The sequence below is a fragment of the Trichechus manatus genome, unplaced genomic scaffold (assembly GCF_000243295.1).
Source record: "Trichechus manatus latirostris isolate Lorelei unplaced genomic scaffold, TriManLat1.0 scaffold00022, whole genome shotgun sequence".
Taxonomy (NCBI): domain Eukaryota; kingdom Metazoa; phylum Chordata; class Mammalia; order Sirenia; family Trichechidae; genus Trichechus; species Trichechus manatus.
Window position 1 is genome coordinate 11,385,060 of NW_004443958.1, and position 16,668 is coordinate 11,401,727.

The following is a 16,668-nucleotide window of genomic DNA, read 5'->3' on the forward strand; positions in this document are numbered from 1 at the left end:
CTTTTGGTTGGCAGCTGAGCTCTTAACCACTGTGCCACCAGGGCTCCAATAATTATGATAGATGGGTAATAATAAACATTAATAGCTACTTTTGCATCGCAGATTCTAGTCTGCAGAGCACTTCCACATATATTGCTGAGTTTTGCCGCTGCCTACAAAGCTGAGCTTATTATAAGTCTCTTGCAGGGTGGAAAACTGAGTTTTGGAGAGGCTGAAACTGTTTGAAAGCAGTGGGGCTGACATCTGACCTCAGGCCATTTTACTTTAAATCTTCTGCTTACACAGAACTTCTTGTAGCAGACAAAAGTGTGAACTCTGAGGCTCTCCTAATTTCAAATCCGGATTTCTTCACTTACGTAGCTTTGTGACCTTGGACAAGTCATTTTACCTTACTGTGCCTCCATTTCTGTAAATGGAGATAACAGAAGTACCTACACTTCAGAGAATTATTGAAAGGATAAAATGAGATAATGCACATAAAGTCCATGAAATAGATTTTAGTTATTAGGATCCTTATTCATTTGCATTATTCTATTTCTTACAAAAGGAAAACTAGGTAGAAAGGAGAACCACCTAAACATGGACCATTTTGACGGTTAGCTTCCGAGGAAGACAACAGATCTAGGCATCTTCCTTTAGTATATAGAAGGTAGAAACCATTCATATTCTTAGCCACAGAGGTTTCCAAATCTGGGACTAAGGTGTGGGTATCACTGAACTTCCCCAAGTGGCAGTTGCTGGGTTCCACTGAGTCGATTCCAAATCATAGCAACCCCACGTGACAGAGTAGAACTGCCTCATCGGGTTTTCTTGGCTGTGATCTTTACTGAAGCAGATAGCCAGGTCTTTCTCCCATGGAGCCACTGGGTGGGTTTGAACTGCCAGCCTTTCAGTTAATAGCCAAGTGCTTAACTGTTGCTCCACCACGGCTCCTTGAAACGGTAGTCATACTGAATCACACAAACATTTTGCCCACCAAGGTCTTTTATGTTCATCCCTTTTGCTGGAACACGGGCTCAGTGGAAAAGCTAACAGATGTGCTCATGTGGTCACAGGCACAGTGTGAGCTTCTGACCGACAAGAAGGCCTGGGTTTTACCAGGTCAATTCAGATAGCCAGGCTGCATCTGCCCAGATGACAGGTGAGCGATCCAGGCCTCAAAGGGGTTTGAATGTCATCACTCTGGGCTCTGGCTCAGCCTGCCAGAATCATCTGACTTGACACGGTGCTCAGAAGCACAACAACCCAGGAAAAAGAAAATAAAAACCCAACCAACCAACCCCTGCAGGGGAAAATCCCCTCCAACTTCAGAACCCAAAACCCAAATAGCTGCTACCTCCCAGGCTGAACCATTGACAAAAATGCCCACTGGAGCTTAGGGGTAAAAAACAACAATAAACCAATTTTAAAAATCACCAGCTTGAATGTCATGCTTAAAATGATTTGCCTTCCTACCTTCATCATTAACATTTTGCTAAAGCTCATTTAAAATACTTTAAAATATTTTTTTTTTTTTCAAAATAAGGTTTAAAATGGAAAGTAGCTGGCCCAAAGAGGTAGTTCAAGTTTTAGGTAAACACGGGACTGGGTATTGTTATTATAAGGGGGTGAGGTGGAATGAGGAGGGGACTGAGGTGCTTTGAACTCATACTTTTGTGGCCTAAACCAACAATGCCTTGGGGTCAACCCAGAGTCAGCTGAAGCAGGACAAGGGGAAGGACAGTGAGAGCAATCTGAAGTGCAAAAGGTTTTTAAAACAAGCCAGAGTGCTTTATGGCTTGCTGACTGCTGAATTCCCTCTTGCTAATGTTGCTGCCACAGCCTGTGTTGCCTGCAACATGTTCCCATGTATCCATGGGGCCGGCTCCAAAAGAAAAAAAGAAAAACAAACCCCTTGCCGTTGAGTCTATTCCGGCTTATAGTGGCCCTATGGGACATGGCAGAACTACCCCATAGGGTTTCCAAGGCTGTGATCTTTACAGAAGCAGATTAGCACATCTTCCTCCTTACAGAAGCAGATTAGCACATCTTCCTCCTGTGGAACGGCTGGTGGGTTTGAACCTCCGACCTGTCAGTTAGCAGATGAGCGCTTAACCATTGCTCCACCAGAGCTCCTCACCAAAAGGAGCAGAGAGTGACATCTTCCCTGGAGAGGGCTACAAAGATATCATGGTTGTCTCTGCCTGTCAGAGCCAATCTCAGGGACATCCTACAGAAGCCACACAAGAATTAAAATATGTGTACTTGTTTCTTGCCTTCCTCAAAATTCTCAGGGTCCTAAAAGTTATTTTGGGGGAAACTACTTCAGGACAACCCAAAGAGAATTTGGATAGGCCTTTGTGTTCTTAAGACTTACCCGAACTACGTAGTTAAATCTTCTGGAATCCAGGATAGCAGTTGAGAAATCCAGTCTGTTGAAAGCTTCCCCCAAAGTGCAATATCCATGGCGCTGAACGTGAAAACAGAGGGTCACTCCTGTGTGCCGGGCTCATTCTCCATAACAACGTGTTGTTGTTAGGTGCTGTTAATTTTTGCCTCATAGGGACCCCATGTGACAGAGTAGAACTGCCCCACTGGGTTTTCTAGGCTGTGATCTTTACCGGAGCAGATTGCCAGGTCTTTCTCCCACAGAGTCACTGGGTAGGTTCGAACCAGCAACCTTTCAGTTAGTAGCCAAGTGCTTAACCATTGTACCTAAACTCAGTTGAACAAGCCTGATGTCCATCTTAGTTGGTCTATGGCCATTTGCTTCCCCCAGGGTACACTCTTTCTGGGAATCCCCACGAGCCACAAAAATGGGTAATGCAGCCGGCAGCTGCTTTAGCCAGTGACTCACATATTAAACACCCCCCTTTCCGTGACTTGTACCATTTGGGGCCTTGCTCTCTGCATGCACTTGTCTGGAAAAATTATAAGTAGTTGCTTATCAAGGAAAGGTTAGGAGTTGCATTTATGATGTGTGGTCTAAAGATGGCTGGTGATTGTAACATACTCCTGGGAGAATTAGATCTACCTGCGTCGACTCTGTGCCTACTACCTTGCACTGAGTCTCTGGTGCTTTTCTCATGGTGATCATCATACTCATGAGGCTTCATGAGGAAGCAAAAGAAGTTTTGACCTTCACTCTAGGAATGCACAGGGAATCGGGAGATTAGAGGCCAGACTCACAGTGCTGGCTCTGCTCTGAGTATCTGGGTGATCTCCAGTGTACCACTGACCCTCTCTGGGCCTCATATCACTGAGGAAACTAGATGCTCCCCAAGGTCCCCAACAGTGATAAAAATTCTATCAGACTGCCTTGTGTCATAGTTATCTGAGCAAATACTTGTGCCGAGAGAAAATGAAGGGTTACAAGAGTTTTATAAAGTGCCATACAGATGTAGTTTCTATACTGTCTGGTCCCCTTCTGCATCTGTCTACCTCAGTGCCTCACACTGAGCAGACGACTGAAACCTTCTGCTATATTTAGAGAGTAGCCCTCCCACGGTTAAAACTCAACCCAGTTGAAGTCTGAGGTGATCTTAGACAAAAGGGAGGCAATGTCTGGAAGCAAAGGCCAGGGCTTGACAAGGATACATTTGAGGAGGATATATTAACCGTTATACAGCACTCTACAGACATTATCTCACTGAATGATTAGAGAGTCTACTCAGTGACTTTCGCTTCTCTCTTCCCCCAGATTCTGGGGGCTGGCTAGGTAGTGGGCTGCTAGTCACCACCACCCACACCCAAGAAGTCAGTCATAGGCACATGATTTGAAGTAATATTGTTGCTCAATGTTCCCCCTACCTTACCGTGGGGAGGCATCCACTAAGCATGGCTGTTTAATGAATGGGTGGATGCTTACCTCTTTAGTACTTCCTTTGTGAACATAGATCCATTTTTCCTGGTGAAAATCTACACAGACCAGGAAAAAAAAAAAAAAAAAAGACACAAAGCTTTATAAATTGCAACATGCCCAAGATTTTAAACATGTTTTTTTCATTTATTCCAAAGTTTTAAGTTTTGACAAAAAAATACAAAGACTCTACTGACAATCTAAGATGATGCAAATACCTAATTTTTGCAGTATACAAATACTAGAGCTATAATTGATTTTATCTGAAGCGTTCCAAATCTTTGATAGCCAGATTTAGTGTATCAAGGCTTTAAATTAAAAAAAATCTAAAAAAAAAAAGTTAAAGAGTTTGTTTTAAATGCTGAACCTAAAACTTATACAAGGCCATAAAAAGTAGAAATAAAACAGATAACATGAAGAGACCACGCAGTGCAGATGGATTAAACGAAAGATGTGTAATTCATGCTTATTAATAAAACACAATACTCTCTGGTAATACTTAAACACACAGCATCTAGGAATGTTAACCATTATTTATACAAGGAGGTTAGAAACAAAATCTTTTGTCAAAGCCTCAAAACACAGTTCAAAATAAAAGCATAGAGTGGAAATGATTCAGCTAACCATATCACTGTAAAAGAATCATATCACCTATGTCAAATACAAGTGACAAGCAGGAAAAGAAAAACAACTAGCAAATGACTTATAAACAAGACTATAAAGAACACATAAATCTCCCTTGTAAAATGCACAGCCAGGTTTCTGAGTGCAAAAATCCCAGTAACCTCTGTCAGTGACACCGTAAACATTAAGGCAGATGTTTAACATGCAAGATGTGATTTTTTTTCCCCCCAAGAACCAATCATAACTATCTTCAAACAGCTTTCTTAAGTTCAAAACAAAGGGCTTACACTGAGTTTTGGTTTTGCTGTTCAGCATGTCTTTCTTTCTCTTCTTGGCTGCAACATCATAGTTCAGGCTGTTGAAAAGATTCTCCTTATTGTATACCTCCTTGTTGCAGTAACTATGAATAACAGAAAAGATGATGAGCAGAACAGCTATACTTTAATATGAGCTGTTTCTATGAATAAGGAGCCCTGGTGGTGCAGTGGTTAAGCGCTTGGCTGCTAACTGAAAGGTCAGAGGTTCAAACCCACTGGCTGCTTGTCGGGAGAAAGACGTGGCATCTGCTTCCATAAAGATTACAGCCTTGGAAACCCTATGGGGCATTTCTACTCTGTCCTGTAGGGTCTCTCTAAGTCAGAATCCACTTAAGGGCAAGGTGGAGGAGGGTGTCTATAAATAACTCACTGGGTTATAAAAGACACAAACACACACACTTCCCAAACAAAATAAAACAATACAATAATCACTCAGAAGAAGTCTATACATGCACAGATTTTCTCTTTCAGGATGAAGTACTATCACATCTGTGTGGAAGGCAGGGATAGGGGCTTCTACTTCTTTTGAATTCCCCAACAGTGCCTGCCATTGTCTTCCACACACAACACCACACATTCTTTAACTAGGAGCAAGGCAGAGAACTACGATGTCACTTTAAGCAAAAATGATGAAGCGGGGAGGGGTGATTAGTGGTATCACTGTAATACACAGTGATGCTTTTTGTTCCACCTCAAGCTTTTCTTCCCCCCTTTTCCTTGTAATAGCTTTATTGAGATATAATTCAGACACTATACAATTCACCCATTTAAAGTGGACCCAAGCTACTTTTAACTAACACGTTCTTATCATGTCTTTAAAACATGATCACATATACAAAAATCTGACGTGAACTCCATTTGTAGGAGATGGTTAGTGTTTAGTGCCAGTCGTTTTGCTATCATGTATTTCCTTGACTAACACCAGGCACCCTGCTGGGAGCTAAGAACCTGGGTCCTAACTGGAGCAAGCCAAATTCACAGTTCATAAATTTATAAGACACAGAATATAACCATCCAGTTCACAGGTCATTGAAGGACAGGCAGGTTCAACTTGGCTCAGGTGCATATTTCCCTTAGTGGGCTGAGCTATCATTTGGCGGGAGATGCTGGCTGAGCTCTATTCTACTAGGTGATGTAACTTCAAGGTACACATCTGAACAGCTTCCACAGAAGGGATGCGGGAGAAATACTGAGGTATAATAAGAAGACAGGTTCCCTGCTTCCCCAACCCCGTGGGATATGCATGTTCAAGGCAGGATCTAGAATGCCAACTGGTAAAACATGTATTAGGATTGTTGTTAATGTTGTCATACACCAGTATATTAGGGTTATTTGATTTTCTGAGTTCCCCTGCTGAATTTAATGTGATTTCATGTGTATCTTTTTTGGCCATACATCAGTTGGGTAAAATTACATACACCTGCACATCTCCATTGGCATTGCGTAAATGGTACAAGAGAAAAGAGAGTTTGAAACAATTTTCAGTATCCTTATTTACAAGTCTCTCAAGTAGCATGTCAATTAGTACAATAAGTATCTTGCTAAAATGCTTACACATGATATCACCAATAATACACTCAGTGTTGCTTTACTGCACCCATCGGGATAAGCGTGATGGATCATCAATCTTCAGTTAATCTTCCTTCCTAAGGCCATGCTTGATACCATTTATTGTGTTTCCTAATATCTTTAGCCTTCTCTTTTTCATTCAGGGAAACAGGATATTTTTAGGTTTCAGATGGATTACCGCTGAACGCCCTTCTCTTAGCGGCACTGTCTTAAGTAAGCCAGGGGTGAATGTTTGGGGCCAGGCTTTGTGTAACACATGAGTTTGTGTTTGTCTACTTGCATGACTATATAGTACAGAACCACTGACCAGTCCGCTGTCTGCTCCAAGGTCAACAGGAAAATAGGCAGGACAAAGGAGAACAGAACTCTTAGTCCCAGAGTCTAACTTCAGAAATTTCAATCAGAGTGGAAGGGAAAAAGGTGGAAGGTCACTTGACTGGGCCGTGATGTACCAAAGCCGAGAACAGCTTTCAAAAGCAAAGCTAGAACATCTTGCATGCAAAAATACCACACCAAGATTTATTTTAAAAAGAAACAACGACGCGCGCACACACAGCGAACGAAAACCTACAGTATATATTCGACCTATAGAGAATCATAAAATGAAGCTGTCTTACTCTCAAGCACGCATGTAAGGTTCAGCAGAAAATTTTAGAAGTCTGCACCATAGATTGTGACCATTCCTTAGATGTTTTAAATATTTATTATTTTCTAATTGAAAACATTCCTCCAAGGAATTTGAGCACTTGCTTTCCTCACAGAGACAAACAATAATCTGCTTTAAGCCCAAGTGACTCATTTCAAAAGCTAGTTTAAGAATAACTTTGCATAATTGATGATGCTCTCCCACTGTAGACTAGAACACTTTTCCCCAAAGAGCAACCCTGTACTTTTAGCCTGGTATTAGGTTTTGGACTCCAGGGGAAGGACCTGGAAGAAAAGGCTATGGGGTTTATTTGTGTTGCCTGCTTACATGTTTTCTTTTAAGCACTAACATATTCAGTTAGAGGCTCTTTTGAGGGTTCCATTATGTCCATTTCAAGGAAATGCAAAGTCCATGGAAAATTACAACTGAAAATTTTAACAAGAAAAGCCACCACCATTTAGAAATCGCAGCATTTAATTTTGTTTTTAAATAAGAAGCAAGCATAACCACCTTCAAGAGGTTCTTCACTAAATTCAACAATAGCCAGCAAGTTGCTATGTTGTAGTAAGTTCTCACTAATCCTGGTTCTCACAGGCACAGGCCTGGAATAAGAAAAAGACCTCCCCCATCCTACCCTACCATCACACACACACCAAGCTACTTTAAAACAATTTTAGAAAAGGTGGAAAGATTTCAAAATAAGACCACTTTGGCAGTAGGGAGAAAGGAAGGGAAAAAACGTCCCATTTTGTCATTTCATTTGCTATAATAATAGGCCGTTTAAGAAAGCTGTGGCCTGCTCCAAAGGGCTTCGTTGCAGTTGTTGTTAGGTGCCGTCAAGTCGATTTGGACTCATAGCGATTCCATGTGACGCAGCAGAATTGCCCCACAGGGTTTTCTAGGCCGTAATCTTTAGAGGAGCAGATCGACAGGTCTTTTTCCCCTGCAGAGTAGCTGGGTGGGTTCAAACCACCAGCTTTTTTCAGTTAGCAGCCAAGTGCTTAACCGTTGCACCACCAGGGCTCCTTATACAACCTCGTTTAAGGCCAGTGAGATTTGTGTGCTCATTCACTCCAAGACTTACCCAGATTGCCAAACTCACATGGCTAGTCCCAGGGCTGCTCTGGTGACACAAACAACCTAGTGTATAAAGCTCTTAGAACACTGCCTTGCACAGAGCAAGCACTCAATAAAATCCTACTATTATTTTTATTTAATATGCACACTATTCATACAGGGCACCAAGGTAAACTTTCTGCTTCCTGGTTCAGCCTTAGCTATACAGAAAATCAACATTGAGTCTTCAACTGCAAAAATGTAGGCTTGGAGAAGAGTGGCTGAGGCTCAGACATCTTTAATTACTCAACCTGGGGGCATGGTAGGAGTGGGGCTGAGAGTGGGGGAGGAAAGTTGCGGAGGGGGCTCACCCACCACTTCCTTAAGGCATTCTTGGGCCCTCTGCCCCCATGCCGAGTTCCTTCTCTTGAATTTTTAATCTGCTCCATCAAATTTCACACTTATTACTCCCCTTTTGGAGTCCCTGGGTGATGCAAACAGCTAATGCACTTGGCTACTAACCAAAAGGTTGGAGGTTCGAGTCCACCCAGAGACTCCTCGAAGAAAGGCCTGATGATCTAGTGAAAAATCAGCCATTGCAAACCCTATGGAGCACAGTTCTACTCTGACACATATGGGGTCACCATGAGTTGGGGTCAACTCGATAGCAACTGGTAAAAAAAAAAAAAAATCCCCTTGTATTTATGTAGTTTTCACTTATTGAGAGAAGGAACGTTGCTTTAAGTTTATCTGAAATCTTCCCATTATCTCAGTTCTGGGCACTTAGTTGGGATGAGGTTTGTGACATTCCGTTGTCGAAGGAGGATGGGGCTCTGGCCCACTGAGAGAATGACCACAGAGTTTAGAAGAGCTGTGCTGTGCACACAAGCTGTGGTCAACAGTAAACAATAGCCCCAGACTGAAAAACACCGAATGCACCCTTCAACCTGGGCCCTGGTTTGGCCAGCTCACAGAACTGTACGTGGAATTAGAGACGTATACCGAGCCTCCGTCATCCTCCTTTCCACACGACACCTCCTCCCTTTTTTTTTAAGGGCTTGCCTTTTGTCTTCTCACAACAAGAGAGGTATTCAGCATCACCTGTGCAACGAGGCACTCAGCCCAAACCTGACATCACAGGGAAACGTCACCCAGACCGAAAACAGTGGGGATATTTGAGATTACGAACTCAGGCCTCGAAAGGCCAAGTGCTTTTAAGAAGTTGGCAGGTTTCTCATGCTAAGTAGGAAAGGGATTGTTTACAATTGCTGAAAAAAACCAGAAACAAAAAACCCCTGCAAACAAATAGCCAGCTGCTTTACTAGGAGGCTACCCAATGACCCCTAAACTCTGGCTCATAAAATGACCACAGGTGGTCACTACTGGTCACCATTGGCCATAATGCAGTGCACATGACAGCTCTAGCCCAGAGAGCATGAAATGAGAGGGTAAAAAGGAGGTTTGTTATGGGGACAAAGGGGTGTGAAGCTACTTGATCCTGGCCTAGTCTAAACTTTTCAGGTAAGTGAGAACTATCTTCAAGTTTTCCATGGTGTGGGGAGAGAGGCACCCTGTTTATTTCTACAGGAGAGTGATACTAGCTTATCTCCTGGAGCCAGGACACTCTGAGTATTCATACCAACCAGAAGCTCCTGCTGAACCCAACAGTCTTCTCCACACTGAGGAGCTCCCAACAATTATATGTGAGTGAGCCAATGGGTCACAGCTTGGCAGACCATTGCTGCACCTCTCTAAAAGAATCTCAAGTTTTATACACAAATAAAGTACCAAGGAGTCCCCGGGCGGCACAAACGGTTAAGTGCTGCAGTACTAGCAGGAAGGTTGGCAGTTCAACCCCACCCAGAGGCGCCTAGGAAGACAGGCTTGAAAACCTTATGGAGCAGGTCTACTCTGCATATATGGGGTAGCCATGAATGGGAATTCACTCCGCTATAATTAACAACCAACAATAACAACAAAAGTAGCAAAATACTAGATCACCAATTACTTAGCAAAGAGATGGAAACAGGGAAGCTTCTACTCCAGCCCCTTTCCATTTATTTAAAAGAGAGTAACAGGCACAATTGGTAACCTGAGTCCTTAAAGGATATGATGTAGCCTGATGACATCAGTTGGTCTTTTTTTTTTCTTTCTGTAAATAAATCATCTGATTTTCCATAAATAGATTTCTTTATAACCGGTTGCTGTGGAGTCGATCCTGACAGAGTAGAACTGCCCCATAGGGTTTCCAAGGAGCGTCTGGTGGATTCTATTTGGTTAGCAGGAAAGCTCTTAACCACTGTGCCACCAGGGCTTTATAATGCTCCTCAAACTCCCATGGGACTGCCTCAAAATATCTCCAACATAAAGGTCAATCTGGTCTTGTCTCTCCTAACAGAACTCAAGATTAAATCATTTGCTTCTTTTTACTGGGAGACAAAGTGAGTTTGACACATTACAAATCACCAACAGACGGGGGGCCCTGGAGGTCAGGCTGTCAAAATAACCACATTTTCTTGATAATTTTCTTAAAATTCAAGGCCAAGGGTTCATCCAAACAACCACTGCTAAATCTCAATAATTGGGTACACCGCCCATTGACAGAACCTTCCACTGAAGCCAACTTAAAGGGGGCAGGGGAGGGGGAGTCCAGAAGTTGTAACCAAATGCAGCGGGAAAAGGGACCCAAGCGCGACCTCGCAGGACTTATCCTCGCTGGACTTACTTTCACCTCCCTGTTTACGAGGGCCAAATGGCGGAGATCTGAGAGTCAACCTTCGAGCGAGTCAACAGATTCCCAACTACATAATATTATTAGCCTGCGCTTGTTTTTATTAATCTTCCGAAGCTGAGCACTGGGCTCAGAGGACTGGCAGAGCTCAGGTGAGACCTGAGTCCAGAGGCTCACGGGAGCCAGGTAGGTGAACTTTCTGCCGCAGACAAGCACCACTTGAAATGGGTGTGCATTCACTATACAGAGAAAGAAAAGAGACCGCAAGGGCCACTGAGGAAACAGGTGCAAACGCTCGGTCCTCCAGGAAGCAGAGGGCTTGTGGTTTCATCCAGCTCTCTGGGTGGGCCCGATGCTTTCCTTCCCCCGCATCTCCGCATCCCCCGCGTGGTTGCTACGGCTCGGCCGCTGTCCCAGGGATCATCTGGCCCGTCCCCTAGTCGCCGCTTTTCTGTTAGTCATCCTCACGCCCACCCCATGGTCGCCTGTGCGAGAAAGAGCCTGGCGGCCCTCCGGGCGGGGCCCGCGTCGCATCCTATCTCCCGATTGTGCCGACTGCGTCTCCAGCGCTCGGAGCCCCGCCACCCCCACCGTGAAAGGCGCGCAGCCCACTCGCCCGCGCAGCTACACAAGAAAACTGCGCGACGATTCCGGTGTCCCTAAAGCAGGACACGTAATCTGGGTTCGGGACCCCGTAAAGTTGTGGGCTTAAGTTTGAGCACTTGGGAACAAGAACCGCGATTGTCATCAACTTCTCAGAGCGGTCCAGGCCTCTGTAAGGAGTCGGGCGCACTTGGCGACGCTGACCTTGAACAATAAGAGAAACCAAGCTTCCTGTCTCCGGTGCTCTGGCGACCTCTGCAACAATCCAAGCAACTCACCCCAACCTCTAGTCAGGGCCCCCCTTCCCACCCGGTTCCAGCCCTCTCTGTCCTCCCCTCACCCCCCAATTCAGCTGCTTCGCGCCCTCAGACCAGCCTGGGCCGGTTTTGGCGGGCTGGAAGTTGGTGGCGGGTGCCCTCACCTGCTGAGGTCGTTCACAAAACTGCCAGTCTTTTCATCCAGGAAGCGCTTCCAGCCGTCGGCCGTCTTCACCCAGCTCTGCCCGGGGGACCGCCAGTCCTGCCCGAGGAATGGCATGGCACCCGCGAGCGGACGCGACGGACGCACGGATGGGATCAACTGATGGACGGGACCCGACCAGAGGCCTCGGAGACGCGCTGCCCTGGGCGGGAGCTCAGAGTGCTGAGGACCGGCGAGGGGTGTGTGTGCAGGGAACTGGCGCGGGGGGCTGCGGTTTAGGGGTGCGGAGTGGGGTACCCTGCCTTCGCAGAGGGCGCGGGCGGGGCAGAAGGTCGCAGGGCAGTTGCCTCTCGAGTGCTGCGCCGCAGTGGCGGCCGCACTATTTATACGGCGCCCGGGGCCCGGCTCTTTGTTGCCGGAAGAGCCGCCTGCACTTGGCCCGGCCCCCCGGCCCGGGGCCACGTGGCTTTGTTTATGGGCTCGGCTTGTGTGTTCCAGCCACCCGCGGCTCTGGCTCCTAGCCGTTGCACAACTGCACGCGGTGGAAACTTGAAGCCGCGCTGCCAGGCCGTCTCCCACTGCCCCGTGCCCCTAGCACCTCCGCGCGCCCTCCCTGCCCCAGGGCGCAGCTGCCGCAGCCCAACGGCCAGGCCTGGGGTTGGAGTGAGGCTGGAGAGGCGTCTAGGTGACTGGGGGTGGGGGTGGGAAGGAGGGACCGCCCCCCGCCAGTCCCCGAGCTGTCATCATCGAACCCTGCAGTCAAATCAGCTATCGGGGGCGTCCACGAGCGGGGCGGGCACAGCGCGGCCAGGAACAGGGTCGGGTGTGCAGCCTCCTGGCTCTTTCTCTGCCCAAATTCGCTCTAGGAGGAGGGGCAGCCCCCATCCCACGCAATTCCGGATCTGTCATTAGCGAGTCCTCTGTCTGGCCTGCTTCCCCCGGTAGCGAAGGGAAGGAGGAGGCCAGAGTAGCGTCTGTCCCCGCAGGGTGGGGTAGAGAGTAGAGCAGGGACAGTCCCCGTCTCCCAACCCCGGAGCACCGTAAGCGAGCAGCGCCAGTGTCCGCGCCACCAGAGAGCAGGCGAACTGTCTCCTAACTCCTCTCACTATCCAAATCCCGCTCTAGGGCGCCCGCTCTGGGCTTTTGTTTTGAAGAACCACTCCTCCCAGCTGGCTAAGGAGGCCTCTCCCGGGAGTATCAGGCCAGGCGTTTTAGTGAGCGTGAAGAGAGGGGCCCTAGAATGTCCTACCCGCAACAACACCCCAGCCTCCCAATTATGGGAACTAAAGAAACTGCAGTGAATGCTTAGAGAGAGCAGGCGATGCTCAAAGGCTGCATGCCAGAGGCCCTCACATACTTTAGCTTATTAGCCTAATCCCTCCTAAAGGCCAGCAGTGAGGGGTGTACAAGTGATTTGCCTGCTTTCCGGATGAGAGGAGGAGGGCCTTAGAGAGAGGTTGGGCAGTGGTTACCCAGGGTCACTTGGCTAGTTTCTTCTCAACTCTTACTGTTGTTATTAGGTGCCGTCGAGTCGATTCTGACTCATAGGGACCCTGTGTACTGCAGAACGAAACACTGCCTGGTCCTGTGCCATCCTCACAATCGCTGCTGTACTTGAGCTGGTTTTGCAGCCACTGGGTCAGTCCATCTTGTTGACGGGCTTCCTCTTTTTCGCTGACCCTCTACTTTACCAAGCATGGTGTCCTTCTCTAGGGACTGGTCCCTCCTGATAACATGTCCAAAGTAGGAGAGACAAAGTCTTGCCATCCTCGCTTCCAAGGAGCATTCTGACTGTGTTTCTTCCAACAACAGATTTGTTCATCCTTCTGGCAGTGCGTGGTGTAGTCAATATTCTTCACCAACACCACAATTCAAAGGCATCAATTTTTCTTCAGTCTTCCTTATTCATTATCCAGCTTTCACATGCACATGAGGTAATTGAAAATACCGTGGCTTGGATCAGGTGAAATACTGGTGGCATAGCTTCCAGCATCACAGCAACATTCAAGCCACCACAGCACAACAAACTGACAGATGAGTGGTGGACAACCCTTACTCCTTACTCCATCTGAAATTACTGTTTGCTTTTACTTTTTTTTTTTTTGGTAACCATCCACCCCTTCCAACAGAATGTAAGCTCCCTGGGAGCTGTTTAGGTGTCATCCCTCGACTACTCGCCGAAGGTTGATGGTCAGAACCCACCCAGGGGCTCTGCAGAAGAAAGGCCTGGTGATATACTTCCGTAAAGATTACAGCCAAGAATACCCTATGGGACAGTTCTCTCTGTAACAAATAGGGTTACGGTGAATCAAAGTCCATTCAATACAAGGTTGTTTTTTTTTTTTTTCCCTTGCAGCCTTCAGTCCCAGCACCATCCACGCCCAGAGTAGGTCTTCAGCAACTATTTGTTGTTGAATTGGGGTGGGGGATTGCAGTAGCAGCAAACAACACCGTCCCCACCCACCTCCCCGCCCCCAAAAAATTAGCTTCAAACTTGATTCTTCCGTACTCTTTTCTCTGAAGCCACCAGAATCTTTGGTTGCATTGGCTCTTGTGAAATCTTTAAGGCTCAGAGTAGGCAAAGAATTGTTTGTACCCTGGGAGGGTACTCATTGGAGGGGGAAAGGGATGTTTTTAATAAAGTCTGTTTTCAAGTAGCCAGGGTTTCCCACCATAATAATTTATTAGTGTAGTAGTAGTAAAAATAGCTTGTAAAAACACTGCAGAAGGTACTGAACAAATGTTAAACATTGTGATCATGCTAAAGGATGAGACAATGCTGGGTCTGGCCTTTGTTGGAGAGAATTGTTATCTCCAAGGAAGCATAATTAAGGGATAGGATTATTAAAGATGAGTGTCAGTTACATGTCAGTAAGTTAAATCCCCGTGGAAACCATAGAGGGCCAAAGATGGGAGTTCCAATTCTGCTAGAGCGACATACTGCCTGCTTGGTCTTGGAGCGGTGCCTTTAACTCCTGAGGCTCAATTTTCTCAGCTGTCAAGAAAAAAGTGGAGTCAATAGTGCTTACCTTTCAGGGTTGCTAGAAAGTGTGGTAGATTGGATTATTGGTACCAGTTCTTCATTACTCTTTACTAGTGTTATATACCCACTCCCTTGCCATGGCCTTATGGTGGGTGATGTGTACCTTCCCTGATCCTTGACATTGGGCTTGACCATGTGACTTGCTTTGGCCAATGGAATGTGAGTGAATGTGATGTATGCAGAGGGTATGGTGTGTGTGTGCTTGCCTTGGTGAGCTTGTCCTCTTGTGTTTCTTTCTACCAAAGCCATGAAAAGAACATACCCTGGGTAGCCAATGCCCTCCAGCCTCGATCCCAGGATGGGACACGTGAAGCAAACCCTCCAGTTGGCCCAAAGATGTGTTAGCAAGAAATAAATGTTTATTGTTGAATTTGTAAAATGAGGGGAAAGTTGCAGCTCTCCCCTCTTAATTCAGAGTCTTTTGAAGTATGAGTGGCTGCTTTAGATTTCCCACACCATTAATAATCTAACTTGACACTTATTCAAGCACATGGTTTCTACTAGGAAACCTTGAAATGCTGAGCCCCTCAAGATAAAGAATGTGCTAGGCTGTGTCCAGAACAGTTATCCTCACATCAGATGCTGCTTTAACTTTACAAAAGCTCTGTGATTGGGAACCTTATCATGGCTGTGCGTTTGAGAATCACCAAAGCAATGTATCGGTGTTATAGCTTTGGGCTGAAGACACAGGGGTAGATAGATACTCCTAGAGAATTTTCCAAGGCTCAGACTGGTTTGTACCCAGTGTGGCCTGATGGTTTGAGCAGTGCACCCAGTGTGAACACCATGGTTGTGAGTTCCGCTTCCTGGATACTTAGCCACGGCCTCTCCCAACAGCCTCTGGACAGTAGATTGTCCAGACTGCGTGCTGGGTGTTTGACGGTTTTACATGTGCATTTCCCCTATGCGGCTGTGAGCTCCTTGATGGTAGGAGCAGGTATTTAACTTTTCTGAGCCTCAGTTTCTGCATCTGTAAAATTGTAATAACAATTCCTAGCTCATGGTTTATGAGGAGTACTAAAGGGGATTATGTTTGCAAAGTATTTGCCACAGTATCTTGCATTATGGGTACCAATAATCCACTCTTTTCTCAGTTTAGCCGCCACAGTGCCTCACACAGTGCTGGGTACCTGACAGGTGATCAATCAAGAACTCAACAAATGTCTGTTGAACTGACCTGGAATGTTGTTATTCCCACTTCTTCACCTACTGACGTTACTTCTAGGGACACAGCAGGGTGGGGGGTTGGCACCCCCACTTCCACCCCATTAGCTACATCTCTAGTAGTGGTGCCTTACCAGTCGGTGAGGCAAATAGGGAAGATGGCCAACATCTTAGAAAAAAATGTTTTAATGTGCTTGTTCCCCTGATGACAAAAACTATCATCTCTCACTTGCTGAAGATACCATGGCAAGCACTCTGCACATATAATTCTGTTTAATACTCTGCGTAAACCTGTGAGCTATGAGTTGTTACTCCCATTTTTCAGATGAGGAAACTAAGGCTCAGAAAAGTTAAATATGCTGCCTAAGATCACCCAGCAAGAATGTGATAAAATCTGAATTGGTACCTAGGTCTATCCCCAGTGCCGACTGGAGCCATATTGCCTGGGCTCCAGCTCTGTGACTTTGGGCAAGTTACTTAACCTCTCTGTGCCACACTTTTCTTCATTTGTAAAATACAATAATGATAGTAGCTACTTCAAAGGGTGTTGTAGAGATTTAGTAATATTATATGTAGGAAGTACTTAATAACAATACCGATGTCAATGGCAGTTATTATTGTTTTTATCTTTAGGCAAAATTTTCACTTTCATCTTTT

General features: G+C 46.0%; 1 protein-coding gene across 1 annotated transcript in view; it reads right to left on the reverse strand.

The window, feature by feature from the left end:
- FBXO32 (F-box protein 32) overlaps nt 1-11,955 on the reverse strand; it is a 33,833-nt gene extending 21,878 nt beyond the window's left edge. The window contains exons 1-4 of the mRNA XM_004372986.2: nt 11,806-11,955; nt 4,750-4,862; nt 3,848-3,897; nt 2,357-2,449 (exon numbers count right to left, since the gene is read on the reverse strand). Coding sequence (XP_004373043.1) covers nt 2,357-2,449; nt 3,848-3,897; nt 4,750-4,862; nt 11,806-11,921 — 372 coding nt within the window. The 5' untranslated portion in view covers nt 11,922-11,955. The remainder of the gene's footprint in view (nt 1-2,356; nt 2,450-3,847; nt 3,898-4,749; nt 4,863-11,805) is intronic.
- Between the last annotated feature and the right edge of the window lie 4,713 nt (nt 11,956-16,668).